The 15,369-nt window shown below is 41.7% G+C and overlaps 2 protein-coding genes across 6 annotated transcripts in view; one reads left to right on the forward strand and one right to left on the reverse strand.

Annotated features, from left to right (window-relative positions):
• TMEM68 (transmembrane protein 68) overlaps nt 1-10,690 on the reverse strand; it is a 34,282-nt gene extending 23,592 nt beyond the window's left edge. Inside the window, exons 1-3 of one of the 3 annotated variants that reach the window (XM_061171610.1) lie at nt 10,652-10,690; nt 3,429-3,473; nt 2,445-2,838 (exon numbers count right to left, since the gene is read on the reverse strand). In XM_061171610.1, coding sequence (XP_061027593.1) covers nt 2,445-2,769 — 325 coding nt within the window. In that variant the 5' untranslated portion in view covers nt 2,770-2,838; nt 3,429-3,473; nt 10,652-10,690. Of the gene's footprint in view, nt 1-2,444; nt 2,839-3,428; nt 3,474-10,578 lie in introns of those variants that run through there. The other 2 variants (XM_061171609.1, XM_061171611.1) reach the window with 2 other exon arrangements.
• Nucleotides 10,691-10,827: 137 nt separating this feature from the next.
• The window catches only part of TGS1 (trimethylguanosine synthase 1), a 36,354-nt gene continuing 31,812 nt past the window's right edge, over nt 10,828-15,369 (forward strand). For 2 of the 3 annotated variants that reach the window (XM_061171346.1, XM_061171348.1), the window contains exon 1: nt 10,828-11,067. In XM_061171346.1, coding sequence (XP_061027329.1) covers nt 10,964-11,067 — 104 coding nt within the window. In that variant the 5' untranslated portion in view covers nt 10,828-10,963. Of the gene's footprint in view, nt 11,068-11,219; nt 11,239-15,369 lie in introns of those variants that run through there. The other variant, XM_061171347.1, reaches the window with a different exon arrangement.

A 15,369-nucleotide genomic window follows, 5' to 3' on the forward strand; every position in this document is an offset into this window, starting at 1 on the left:
GATGGGACCCTGGTAAAAGGACACTGGCAGGGAAAGTGGTAAGATGTGAATAAGATCTGTAGTTTGGTTGATAGTATTATACCACTGTTAATCTGATAACTATACAAATGGTTATGTAAGATGTTAACATTAGGGGAAGCTGAGTGAAAAATAGGAACTCTGCACTATTTTTGCAACTTTTCTGTAATTCTAAATTTTTTTTAAATGAAGTTTAAAAAATCATAATTGTTGCAAAAGGAAGGGAGGAGGAGGAAGAGGGAGAAGGGAGGGGAGAAGAAATCAGGTAACCTGTCCAAGGTCCCCCAGCGGTGACTGGCAGAGCCTGGTTTGAACTCAGGAGTCGGACCCCTCTTACCCAACTGAAGGACAGCGAGAATGTTCTCTTGAAACCCCAATTTAATTTTCCCATAAAAAACTCTACTATATATGGTTTAATTTATAGGACCCTTTTAGTGAATAAAATATGTCCATTTCTTTAAAAAATAATAGTAAAATGTGAAGTAAAAAAGTCAAATTTTTTATAGTTTAAAGGCTGTAAGCAACTTGAGGGTAGGGGCTTCATTGACAGACTACCTAGAAATGCAGGTATTTAAGAAATACCAAATTCATGTTTCTTGATGTAGTAGAATCAGATTTTTTTGAAAAATGATAGAGCACTTACATAATATACGGTAGAGGGTAAAATTTAACTTCAAAACAGTAAACACTGGATAGATTCTTATACAAAGATACTTATAGTAAACCAGTTATGAACAAACAACAGTTCAATAGGTAACTAAATTAGTTACAGGATTTACAGAGTCCACAGAGTCATTATAAGTCATGTAAGCAGGCTTAGCGACATGAAAATATTAGTCTGCCACACAAATAAAAAACAATGAACACACAGAATTCAACTGCATGGTAAATTTTAGGTGACTATTATTTTCTTCTTTATTTTTACTCACCACATTTTCTAAAATGAACATTTTTATTAGTTAAAAAATTCCTCTGAAGATTCTTGACAAAGCATAAATTAAAACTGGTTTGACATCAATACAAAATCCAAATATGCACACAAACGCCTTTTGTGTATGCCACTCAAGAAGAGAGCGAAGAAAATCATTTTAAAAAGCATCACTTATCTTAATAAAATATGTTAAGTTATTATAAATAAAACATTAAAACATGGTAAGAACTATATATTTTACTTCCTCTGAGCCATAGGTGCATATTTTTAAATACCTCAGAAAAATAAATAATAAATACCTCAAAATTATATATGCTCCTGCAAAATAAGTTTAACACTTGAATTTATCCACATTAAATCATGTCTCCTGAAACAGAAAAAAATTCAAATTCCTTAGAATATATATTACCCTGAAGTATAGGGGGTTATAAGTGGGAGGGGGACATAGTTTCCCGAGTACTGTAAACGAGGCCACTGAATTTGTCTCACTGCTTTAAAGACAATGAACAAGAGCAGTCCACACAGACACGGTCTCTGGTCACGGAATGCTGAAACAGCATCCCACCTCGGGTGAACAACCACGAGCAGGTGTGAGAGCTGTACGGACTGGCAGGGGCATGCGTACTAATGGGTAAATACTAAGAATTCAACACATCGACGGCATGTGGTTCCTGGTTGCAAAGCTGCCGACGACCACTACTCTGACCCGGAGCCCAACCAGGGACAAGCCTGCAGCACAGCACAGATCAGAGGAGCACAGGCCTGGAACCAGGAATCAGAGGCTGCATCCTGGCCCTTCTCCCTGGTGTCCTGGCGTGCCTCAGGCACGTAACAACCTCGCTGTTCTTCAGTTTCCTTATGGGAAAACTGTAAAATGGACATAACACATGGACTCTCTCTACAGCGTTGTAAGAACTGATGCATGTTAAGCATTTGACTCTATGGCACAGTCAAGCGCTCAAAAAAGATTTGCAGGCATATGTAGGATTAAAATGACAACATGTCAGCTGAATAAGTCACACAGCAAATGGAAAATGGGTAAATTTTGGTACATATATTATATCTAATTTAATATTATTACTATTTAATATTTCATATTTCATTTTTTAAAAATCTCTACACTGGGAAAGTCAAACTTATTTTGAACAAAATGGAAGTAAATGCAAAATAAAGCATTTTCAAAACAGCTTTCTATACTGTTTTAATTCATCTCTTACTCTCTTAGATTCTTAGCTATTAATTTTTTATTTGAGCTTATAGTAATAGTCTACATTATTACGTGGTTCTTTGTTTAATGGAAACTAGTGTGCTCAGAAAAAATCATTTTAAGAAAGACATATATATGCACAATGCATGCGAACAGGTAACAGGAAATAGTAACTATCCCTTCCATTATATTTTTCAGTATTTCCTCAATCAACAAAATGGAAGGATAACACGGTTTCAGCGCCACCCACACGAACAGGAGCCCAGAACTCAAAGTAATCTCGCTTACCGTGCCAGACGGCCGCGTGTCCATCCCACAGCGTTGCCACCGTCTTCCTGGCACCGTCCCATAAATTATGAGAGTAAGCTTCTTTTAATACATTCTTCCTCTTATAAATGTGTAAGAAAATAATAGTAAGGTAGAGAAGGAAGATAGTAAAGTAAGGAAGTATTAAAAGTATGAGTGGTGTAAAAACCCACAAGAGATAGTTTGCAAAATTCCAGTAGTCCTCCAATTGCTCCACACCAAACCATTCTTCAAGTACGTGGATCAGACAAGTCATGTAGGGCATGGGATCCTGTCCCGTACCACAGGTTTGGTTTTTGTCTATCATTTTTCTTTAGGTGAAAATGACAAATTCAGTCTCTTTCTTCGACGTCATGGCAGGTCTTTAATTTAGCCACTAAAAGGGAAAAATAATCCAAAGTTATTCTCTTCACAGCTGAAATGTTAAATGTTTTAGCCTACATGAATACTGTGTAGTCCTTTCTTAATACCAAAAATGAGTAATTGTTAACAGTTAACTTTGTTGCAGATTTAAATGTGAAAATGGGTTTCATTTGTGAAGCATGTTGGGTTTAGCTTCTGAAATAACTCACAAGCTACAATTACAAGAGGAAAATAAAGCTGATGAATGAAATTTCAGATTGATCTTAATAATGTGACTTATATCTTAAGTGGATCATACTGAACGTTTGTACCTTAAACTAAGTTATGTGGAGATAACTATTCTTCATAGAAGAAAACATCAATATATGATTCAATAAAAGTAACCCAATTCTTAGGAAATGATGACATACATTTTTAGATATTACCTTTTACAAGCAAGTTTATAGAAAAGCTCTCTGTTCCTCTGACATTATACAATAATACAAATTTGTCAGTGTCATTTTTATCTTATAGTCACTAAAATTTCTCTTGTATCTTAAATGATTGAAAAAATACAGCATACAATTATTCTATGTCATTCTCTAAACCATTCACTTAACTTACCAGAAATTAGATAAATATCTTGTCCCAAGCTTCAATGTCTGTATTCTGAAAAACACAGTATATAAAAGGAAGAAAAATATGATTTAAAAAAAGATAATCATTAATACCCAGAGATAGAATTTCCATAAAATAAATGGCAAGACACATTCACCAATGTGTGACAATTATGCTTACAGCCCTATACTAGTGTATCACAATTAAAAATTATACTCACACTACCAATGCTTTTAGCGAGGACACCTCTATACACTGTTTTAGTTCCACACTATAAAGCCCCACCTAAGACATTTTTTAAATTCACAGCTATAGAAACTTTGCTTCTTCAGAGAAAAAGTATGAAGTTAAGATGTGTAACAGACTGTCTCTTTTTAGTAATTGCCAGATAATAAGCTGATGGTCAAACATGATATTCGATGATGCAATTATATTAGCTCTCATGATCATGTTCTCCTACATAAGATTTCCTTCTTCCATTCCTATTTTCTCTGCTTCTGATTCTACCCTTAGAGATATTTTATCATTATTCCATACCATATACACTTAATGAAAATCATCTCAAGTCCTTTGAGGATGAGGCAGGAAATGAAAAAATGAAAGAAAGGGATGCAGGGAGAGGGAGAGACAGATATACAAGAGCAATTACATGTTGTCTTGAAGCCAAGATTATCTTGCTAATAACTGCCATATTAGCAGGGCACAGAATTGACTTGTTCTTCCAGGGTTAGAGGATTTAGTCCAGTTTCCTTGTAACCAATAGCATTTATCTGTGAGAAATCTGGGCCCGTTATGGTAACAGAAGGTGGACACAGCAGCACACATTAAGCCCACAACCTGTGTTTTATTTACATCACATTTTAATCAATCCATCTAAAGAGGCAAATGGCTAAAATTTACCAGTGTTTGATCATTTAGAGTGCAACATGGCAAAACTTACTACTTTTTAAAATGAGAGCTTTCCTCACTAGGATGGCTATATTCCAAAAAAAAAAAAAAAAAGGAAAATAACAAGTGTTGTTGATAATATGGAGAAATTAGAACCTTCATACATTGCTGGTGGGAATATAAAATGGTGCAGTCACCATGGAAATCAGTTTGGCAGTCCTCAAAAAGCTAAACATAGAGTTACCATTTGACCCAGTAATTCTAGCCCTAGGTATACACCCAAGAGAACGGAAAACATATATTCACACAAATATCTGCATGCAAGTGTTGACAGCGGCATTATTCATAATAGCCAAAAAATGGACAACCCAAATGCCCATCCACTGATGGATAAAAATATGCTATACCCAGAAAACAGAATATTATTCAGGCACAAAAAGAAATGAAGTACTAGTTCATACTACAATATGCGTGAACCCTGAAAACATTATACTAAGTAAAAAAAAGTCAGATACTGAAGGCCAAACCTTGTATGATTCCATTTACATGAAATACCCAGCACAGGCTAATCCACACAGACAGAAAGGTTAGTGGCTGCCAGAGGGTGGGGGAGGGGACAATGAGAAGTGACTCCCAGTAGAAACGGAGGTGTCTTTTGGGGATAATGAAAATGTTCTGGAACTGGATGGTAGTGATGGTTGTACGACCTTGTGTATATACTAGAAACCACTGAGTTGCACATTTTTAAATGGTGCATATTATGATGAATTACATCTCAACAGAAGGAGCTTTCAAATATTAATACATTAAAATTTACGATTGGGGGCTTCCCTGGTGGCGCAGTGGTTGAGAATCTGCCTGCTAATGCAGGGGACACGGGTTCGAGCCCTGGTCTGGGAAGATCCCACATGCTGCGGAGCAACTAGGCCTGTGCGCCACAACTACTGAGCCTGCGTGTCTGGAGCCTGTGCTCCCAACAAGAGAGGCCACGATAGTGAGAGGCCCGCGCACCGTGTTGAAGAGTGGTCCCCGCCTGCCACAACTAGAGAAAGCCCTCGCACAGAAACGAAGACCCAACACAGCAAAAATAAATAAATTAATTAAAAAAAAAAAAAGAGTCAAAGAAAATGATGCCAGATCATTTGTCAAAAAAAAAAAAAAAATTTATGATAGCTTCTCAAATATGTTAAAAGAAGCTTTTCCCAGGCCTGAAAACCAATCATTTTGGTGATCTGACCCTTACTGCTTAATACAATTGTCCCAATAATCTAGTCTCACGACCTCCCTGGCAGTCCAGTGGTTAAGACTTTGCCTTCCAAAGCAGGGAGTGCAGGTTCGATCCCTGGTCAGGGAGCTAAGATTCCACATGCCTTGCAGCCAAAAAACCAAAACATAAAACAGAAGCAATATTGTTACAAGTTCAATAAAGACTTTAAAAATGGTCCACATCAAAAAAACTTAAAAAAAAAATCTAGTTTCATTTCCAATTTTTAATAGGATTATAAAATCTTGTGATTTTAAAACCTTCTTTAGTACCTCACCCCACCCAAATTGGTAAAAGAACTATACCTCTTGTGCATAGTTACGTTCTGATTTATTACACACACTTAACACACACAGTGGAGGGGAGAGGGACAGTGCAAAGGCAGACACCCAGGGACAGAGGCTATGCGGACCCCTCGCAAGATCCAGCCGTCTGCTAACAGCGTCCAAGTGCTGCACGCAAGGACCTGCTCCAAAAATGATCAACCCTGAATTTGATTTAAAACCTTGCAGAACAGAAAACTCAAAAGGTGCCCTTTCCACCATCAAAACCGTTCATCGAAATGCTAAAAAGATCTTCCTTACACTTACTTCATTGGAATTTTCCCCGTGGACCTAGCTCTGTACCATTGAACCTCTTCCACTAGACAACCTCTTAAGTTTTAGGACAGCCATCACAAAGCTACAGAATCCTCTTTTCTAGTCAGAATCCTTATTAATCCTTTCATCCACTCCTCGGACCTGGTTCCGTAACCTTTCACCACTCAGGTCGCACCCTGTGACTGACTCTGCTTATCCAATAGTGAGCGGAGCAGGTAGAGTAACCCACCTGGGCCTGGGTTTGCTAAGATCTATAAAACTGGGATAACAGTAGAACTTAGATATACTACATTAGATGATGGATGTGCCATGGAGACAACATCCCGCAGGCAAGGGGGTAAGGAGGAGAGGGCTGCTATGTTGTACAGCGTGGTCTGGGAAGCCTTCTCTAAAAGGATGTTTGAGCAAAGACCTGAGGACGTGAGGAAGCAAACCATGTGGGCATTTGGAAGAGAATTCCAGGTGAAAGAACGGTGAATACAAAGGATGTGCACTTGGGGTGGTCAGCAAAGCAGTCAGGTTGAGGAAGAGGGACGGGGTGGGGGGGAGCGGTCAGAAATGGGGAGCACTGCAGAACTTTGTGGGCCAGCTTTCACCTAAGTGAGATGGAAAAGGCACCAGAAGGGTGGGTTCTAAATGACTGCTGTGTGGAGAATACATTGCACAGGGAGCAAACAGGAAGTTATTGCAGTCACTGAGATGAGTGATGAAAGTGGCTGGGACAGGTGTGCCTGAGTGAGGGCTGTAAGACATGATCAGCTTCTGGATGTATCTTGAGGATAAAGCCAACAGGATATGCTGGTGAATGCGTGTAGAACGTGAGTGAGAGAAGTCCGATATGGCCTCACGGTGTTCAGGCAACATGGGTTTGTATCCTGGGAGGCTCTGCCACTTACTGTGTGACCCAGACAAGTTACGTAACATCAGTTTCTCCATCTATAAAATGAGAATAACAACAGTACCTACCTAATGAGACTGTCGTGAAAAAAGCTCAGAAGAGTGCCTTCCACCATAAAGGCACTAAACAAGTGTTACTATCATCATCATCATCATCATCGTCAGCTTGCTTGTGAGAGGATGGAGTTGCCAGAAGAACAGGTTTAGACACCGCAGGAATTCCTGGCCATCAGGAATTCAGGTCTGAACACGTTAAGATTCTACTGGACATCCAAGTGGAGATGTTCAGTAGGCAGCTGGACACAAGCAGAGTTTAGCAGGAAGGTCAGGGCTAAAGGAAATATACCTGGGATTCGGTGACATATAGACCAGTATTGAAAACCGTAAGACTAAAGAAGATCCCTTTAGGGAGTGAATATAAAATAAAAGTTTCCAAGACTGAGCCTTGGGGCATTCAACACTTTAGAAGCTGGGAAGCCAATGAGGAACCAGCATTCTCGTTCCAGGCGTGGCATCTTGGATGACAAAGTAAGAAAATGTTTCAGGAAAGAAGGAGTCCTCAGCTGTTTCATATGACTGACGCTGGGAGGTCTAGTAAGATAAAGATCATTGATCCTTGGATTTTACAACACAGAGGCACTGACAAGCCCTGCTAAGAATGGTTTTGATAGAGTGGGGATAAAAGTCAGGTGGAGAAAGTTCAAGAAAGAATGGGAGGGAATGAATTGGAAATAGCAAATACGGACAACTCTTCAGAGGATTACTGTTGCAAAAAGGAACAGAAAAAGAGGTGGGTATCCAGAAGGGAATGTGGATCAAGTTTGTTGTCTTATGATGAACAAAAATACAGCAGTTTTTAATACCAATGATGATGTATCAATGGGAGAACGAGAAATGGACGATGCAAGAGAGATTATTGTTGAGGCCTAGGCCAGAGGGGATAGAATACAGTGTATAAGAAAGAGGATGCCCCCAAAAAGACTTACATCACTCGGTTTTTAATTCATTTACTCAATAAATATTTATCAAACAAGTATGTAGTTTGTGCTCGGCACTATTCTAAACACAGGGGATATGTCACTAAATAGATGGTTATATGAGAAAACATATGTAAAAGCACTTAGAATAATATGCCTAGCACATACTAGGCACCTAACCAATGCTGGCTAACTAAATACAGATGGATGTAAACTCTGTTCATTCAAATTTTTGACAAAAATGTGGACCAAGACAGTGTCCTAAAGTTTGTCACTAGAGAACTATCAGAGGAATTTAAATAACAAGGTTTTGAATTGATACTTACTTATGATAAAATGGGAAAATGGCCTTAGAACTCAATGAATACAACCTCTTAATTTTGTGGAAAAGTTAAAAATAGAAAGCCAAGTTGACTTACCCAGTTCCTAAATTAATTCAGTGAAAAACCAAGAGCCAAAATTAAAACCCAGTTCTCCTACTTCCTACTCTGATTTTCATTATACTTCAAGTCTCTCTCTCTCTCTCTCTAACAGAAAGGCTGAAAATATTAAGATTGCAATTTCTATCTTCCCTCTACTTCTGCCTGGCTCTTCTTCCCCTCCAATTTACCATAGGCTGTACGTGACTCCCTACCACTTTATTTTAATCCAACAAAAACTGTAATTGTTAAAAGATGTTTTGGGGGAGATATAATATTTTAGTTACCAAAATTCTAGGTTATTTCCTAACCCCTCCCCCCAAGAAATCTCCAATGAAACAGTCCTATGCATCACATATTTTCCCATCTGGAATTCACGTAACTTGTAAGAAAAAGTTGACAAGCTGAAATATCAGCATGTTGACATTGACGGCAAGGAACATTTACAATAATTAACTTTATAGACGTTTAAAATCAGAATATTTCAAAAACTAATAAAACAGGATTTTTTTGTTTTGTTTTCTACAAAAACTTAAGGAAATAAATCTATTCCTTTTTTTTTTTTTTTTTTTTAACCATTACTGGTACTTTTAGCACCATGGATGGTAGCAGATTCATTTCTTACTTTTAGTATGTGAGCCACATTGAGGATGTGCTGAAAATGCCAATTACAAGAAATACTCACTGAAACCCAAATTAATTTTCCCTTTTCCTTTTTGCAGATTTAATAATGGTTCAACAGGGCTTTTGTACTCAGTTTTAGTGAGTACACTCTACTTCAAACCATCAATAAAACTGAAGTTTAATATTTCAGTTATGATATCTGGCAAACTCAACCATTTTATCTCTAAAGCAATATCTTTTGGATTTCAAGCTTCGAACTCTAGGTTCTGAGATGAATTACCTTTCAAGGTGGTTTTTTTTGTTGTTTTTTTTCAATCCTAGAATGTCCTTCGACTCCTAGCTAAAATCTTCCACTCTGTTTCATAATTATTGTTCCACCCTTATTTTCTTAACTATCCTCATCCCCCAAATGTTAACACGACCGTACTGATGTAACTGTGCAGCAGTCTTATCTTTTTGAGTCACTAACATGAGTAAGGCAGCCGTAAGGATGCGGGAATAAACATTTCATTTGAACATTAACCTTCTACTTCCACTCACCAGTAAATGCGGCCAACATATTAGGGGCCATTCTAAACGTCTGGATTTTATCTTAGCTCTTACATATTCTAAAGGAATACCAAACCAACTTCGGCATCCATCGCACAAGCCAAGTCCTAAGTGCTCCGACAACCTTCAAGTCTGAACGTGCTTCAGGAGGAAACTGCCTGGGCGATCTCAACCAATGCCACGCACCAAACACTGATGGCTTTTTTCAAATCCAGCAGCGCTGCTCCAGTTTTCGACATCCTGGTTTGTGCACATGTATCTTTCGTACATAATCAGCAGCTGGAGGGCTGAGCCCTGTTTCACAGGCTGCAGACTCCGGAGACCGGAACAGTGCCAGGCGCCTCCAGAGTACAGACCCACCCGGACTATTAACAGCACAGGTGAGAGGTCTGATACCCACTTCGGTCCTGCCAGCAGTCCGAGGAAGCAGGTCCTACGAATCATCCCTATTTACAGATGCTCACAGCGAGGCCCAGGAGGGTTCCGTGGCCCGCCCGGGTCACACAGGTGGTATAAAGGGGCATCGACCAGGACTCCCCCCGGGCCTGACGTGTGTGGACGCGACCCCCTCCCCACGACCACCTTCAGCTTCACACAGTGGGCTCCATTCGCCTCCCTACCAGAGCGGCCCCGGGAAGCCCAGGCACCTGCAGGGACGGGGGGAGGCACCTCGCCCCGACCCAAGTGGAGGCCACGCCCGCCGAACTGCAGCGTTTGGGGCGCGAGGGGAGATGCGGGCCGAGGTGAATGGGCTCGTTGTGACCCAGGCAGGGCCTTCCCTCCCGGCCACTCTGGGGCCCCAGCCGAAGCCCGAGTCCGGCGGGAGGCCGGGGACTCCGCGCGGCCCCGGCGAGACGAGAAGCGCGGCCGCGGCGCCCCGGCCCCGGAGGCTGGCAGGGCGCCGAGGAGCGCGGAGAGGCCCAGGCGGGGACGACGCACCTCGGGCGGCAAGCAGAGGGGGCTCGGCTCGCCCTCACCCTGCAGCAGCGGCGGGAGCTCCTCAGTGGCTCACCCGGGGAAGCGGAGGCACTCGAACGGCCGTTCTCCCCGAGAGACCCGGAAGGAAAAAGCCAAGCGCCGGCTGCAGCCCGAGCAGCGTTGAGTGTGACACCGCCCGTCGCCCCGTCCCTTCCTGTGTCCCCACCCCCGGAACCACTTCCGTCTGCGGCTTCTCCCGTGCTCCGGGCTGGAGCGCTCCTGGGCCCGTTCCTCCCCGGCAGCCGGGCACGCCTCCAGTCCTGCCCTCGGTCCCCAGCAGCCGAACAGCGGCCGGGAGGCCTTCCCGCGCCGTTTGCCGCGTGGCCGCCTCCTCTGAGGCGCTACGATGTACTGCGAGAAGTGGAGCTTCGTGGCGGAGATGTGTCTCTTCCTTGAAGACCTGCGGGAGGGCTCCTGCATCCTCTGCCTCTGCTCCAGGGCGTTTGTGGAGTAAGTCGCACGCGGGCCTCTCGGTTTCCCGACCTGTAGGGGTTGGGGTGGCGATGGATCCCCGGGACCGGGGCCAGAGTGTCCGACCGTCGGGTACAGTGGTGCCTGAGAGAAAGGAAGAACCGTCCTCGGGCTTTACGGCGTGCTCGCCCACGGCCCTGAAGTGATGGAGTAAGTCTGCTCTGCGGGCTGTTAGGAGAGAATGTGGTGGCCCGTGTTTGTCATTTTACACTCGTCAACTGAGGGGACGGTCACAAGCTGCGGGGAAGTGAAATGAAAGCGATCTGGGATGTGATAGCACAGGGTGGAGGTTTGAAGATGAGTAACGTTTCTGGTTAACATCTTTTTTTTAAACCTTAAGGTTTATTAAAGCGCAAATGCACGTAAATAGAACTTTTCATTACCCGGGAGAAAAGATTTAACTATAATCACATCAGTTTTTGAGCCGTGCTTATTTTTGGAAAATACTTGTTTCGGCCACAAATTGCCCTGAGTGGCAGACAGTTAGTGGGTAGGAAAGCACTGACTCAAGAATTGGATTTCAGGGATTTATATATACATATATATATATATATATATATATATATATATATATATATATATATATTAGGTGTGTGAGTTCCGCCACTTAATCCTTTTTTTTTTTTTAATCTCTGAAACAGGTATATCTACCCTAATCCTCTCACTGGCTTATTGTTAGATCCAACTTGTGGAAGTGAATTTTATGTGGTACTTTTAATATAGTTTATTTAGAATTATAGAATTAAGACAGAATTTAAGTTGGAAGGAATTCTTACTATTCGCCATGGGTTTTTGTGGGTAATCGGCAAATTAATCCAGAAAAAAAAATTAAGCGCTGTATTAAATTTAATGAAAAAATATTGTCGTCTGGGGACTTCCCTGGCCGTCCAGGAGTTAGGACTCTGCGCTTCCACTGCAGGGGGTTCGATCCCCGGTCAGGGAAGTAAGATCTCGCAAGACACAAGGCTCGGCCAAAAAAAAAAAGCAACATACTGTCGTCTCTGTATTCATGCAGGCGTGTGTTCATTCAGCGAATTCTCTCTGTGCTCCGTGGTGGTAGGTACTGGTTAGCACTGGGGTATCAGGCACAGCCTCCCTACATCCTTAGAGTTTACTTTCTAACAAAGGTGATCAATATTAAGACAGCAGGTACGTAATTATATGGTTAATTATAGTTGTAAGTACAAGATGGGAGAGAAGTGCCAGGTGCTCTTAGAGCAAAAACCCAACCTTCTGCCATGGATCACAGAGATTTCTTAGAGAAAGTAGCGTTTGAAAAGTGGTCCAAAAGGTGAGTGGAAATAAACCGGGATATGTTTGAGTGGGCGGAAACATTCCCAGCAAGGCAGAACTCTGTAAAAAGCCTCGAGGGAGCAAAAGAAAGCCTGTGAAAGGGAAACAAAATGACTGGGAAAGAAAAATAGAAGACAGGGTTGGTGAGATACGCAGTGTCTAGACATGCAGGACTTTGTAGAAGACAGGTTCAGATTTGCATCTCTGAAGATGCCTCTAGTAGCAGCGATGTGCGGACGAGAACGAAGCTTGTATACATACCAGCCAAGGCACATCCTTAGTTCTTAGCCTGCAGCCCATTTGAGTCTTGGTGCCGTCTTCATGAAGTCTCCTTCCCAAAGAAGAAAAGAAGGGGAGGGAATATAAGTTATAAAAAGTTGAGAAAAAGACCTTACCTGTAGAAAACAATATGCAACTGGATTTCAATTAAAGCCACTTTATTTAAAACACAATTGGGAGTTCCCTGACAGTCCAGTGGTTAGGACTCAGCACTTTCACTGCCGGTGCTGGGTTCAATCCCTGGTCGGGGAACTAAGATCGCGCAGCCAAAAACAACAACAAAAATAATTCAATTACCATATAAATCACCAATTACGTTGCATTTAGTCTTTTTGAGCTAAAATGTGCATTCTTTTCATTACAGATAATTTCATACCTTTCTTAAAACTTGGAATCTCTACTTCACTTTTTTAAACTACCTTCTAAGTTCAAAATAGGTAAAGAGAAAAGAATGGCTTGGTCTTTTCCTTGAGAACAGTTGATGCTCATATTATAACCCTTTAGAACAAAAAGATCTTGGAGATACAGTCTTAGAATTGTCGCCAATAGTCATTGAAGAGTCCTTGGGAGTGGGAGACACGCTGGAAGCTCAGAGGCTCGTGAGTATAACCCTGATTTTCTAGGTAGGGAAAAAGTCTGTTTTCAAACTCTAAGAACAGTACATTTGATTGTTGGCCAACTTCAAATAGATTATTAAACTGAAAGGTCAGTCCCATGTAGCAGAAAACAGAAAGTGAGCTTTAGCATAGGTGCCAAATAACTGCTCAGTAATTAAGAGATTATTTTCACACCTCCCCTCAAAGGCAGGAAATAGAACATAATATTGTAACTAATTTTTATTTTCTGAGGACATTACGTTAACATACCGTCTTATGAGTTCAGTAATTGGAGTAATAATTCTGTCTCATCTATACACTTAATTTTCTATACACTATCTATATGAAGTGGACATATAATTACAGTGTTATAGGGCTGTTAAAAATAACCATTACAGGACTTCCCTGGTGGCTCAGTGGTTAAGAATCCGCCTGCTAATGCAGGGGACACGGCTTCGAGCCCTGGTCCGGGAAGATCCCACATGCCGCGGAGCAACGAAGCCCGTGCGCCACAGCTATTGAGCCTGCGCTCTAGAGCCCGCGAGCCACAACTACTGAGCCCACGTGCCACAACTACTGGAGCCCGTGCTCCGCAACAAGAGAAGCCACTGCAATGAGAAGCCCACGCACCGCAACGAAGAGTAGCCCGGTTCCTGTCTGAGCCAGCTACCCCTGAGGTTCCCAAAGAGCGGTTCAGTGTGTCCATCACTCCTACCTTTGTTAGTTAGTGTTCTCCGTGGAGCACTTTCCCTTCTCTCCCCGTTGTTTGTTCACTCCCTTATTTCTATTAACATGGACTCTGGACTGTTAATTTATTAATGGATATATTGTTACTATCATCATTTATTTTGGTGTTCCTTTCGTCTCAGATGGCTGGCGGGAGCCCCTTGAACTGGCTCCTGTATCCTTTTGATGGGTCCTTGGCATTCTTTGAGCTCTTCCTAACCTTCCGGCACAATGATATAATTTTACAGTCTACGCTCCAACATGGAAGTGCCGTTTCTCCCAGGTGCCCCGGTTCCTTTTAGTGGAGAGCAGTGTTTAGAAACTAGGACTTGGGTGCTTGCTGTGCTCATTGCTGCGGAGTGTTCAGTGCTTCTGCACCCTGGGCAGACACAGTTAGGCGGGCTACAAGCGCATTTTACGTACATACACAAATGTGTGTGTTGGAGAATCTTGGCTGTCGTTATCCTCAGTGCATTTACTTATTTGCTCGGTGTAATCAATCTTGCAACCATATCGGCCCTCTTCTCCATCTGACACCTTCATGCCCCATACCCTTGGGTACTGGCAGGGACACCGTCGATGCCCTTCTGTGGCTGCCCCCGCCCCCAGGCCCCAAGTTGCTGGGGGTCCATGGGCATGCTGCCAGAGCACATCTGCACTTCATCCCCTCCCCCGTTCACCGTCCTGCTAAGTCGCCACCTACGTTACGTTTTATAAAGTGTCAAAAGATAAATAAATGGGGGATAGGAAATATATCAAGTACACAAGAATTTTGTTTTGTTGAATTTGTTGTTGCTCCCATTAGAAAAGTGGTATTAGCTATTACTTGCAGATGGCCTTGTTATGGCAGTTATGATGGAGTTTATTACAGCTTAATTTACCGGTAGGAAGATAATAGCAAAATTACCCCCTTCCCTTTATTTTAAGTGTTCTGTTAGGTTTATTTTGCTTATGAAATTCCTATCTTAGTAAAGAAAAAATTTAGAAGTAGATATGTAAAGAAAAGTTCAACTATTCACTTTTTAAAACTCATTGAGACTGAATTGTTTTATTTCGATGTATGTTTCAGTTTAATAAAATAAGAACTTAATTTTATGTTAGTCCCCAAAACAACCTTAGCTCAGACCATGAATATCTTATCTACTAGGCAGTGGATAATTTGGCCTATTTGCAAATGGACTAGGGTCTGCGTGTGGGTTTATAAAGGTGTAAGATAAATCTTTTCACGTTTATGCTCACTTTCTACAGCAAATTTAGAGAATATTTCGCTGTTTGTATATCACAAGGAGGATCAGATTCTTTCCCCAATATCCAGAACTGCCACTTAATTTTAATAAATTAGTAGTTATCATTATAGCGTGCTTTGCATGTGATATATACCAAATGC

Source organism: Eubalaena glacialis, chromosome 17 (genome assembly GCF_028564815.1).
Source record: "Eubalaena glacialis isolate mEubGla1 chromosome 17, mEubGla1.1.hap2.+ XY, whole genome shotgun sequence".
NCBI lineage: Eukaryota > Metazoa > Chordata > Mammalia > Artiodactyla > Balaenidae > Eubalaena > Eubalaena glacialis.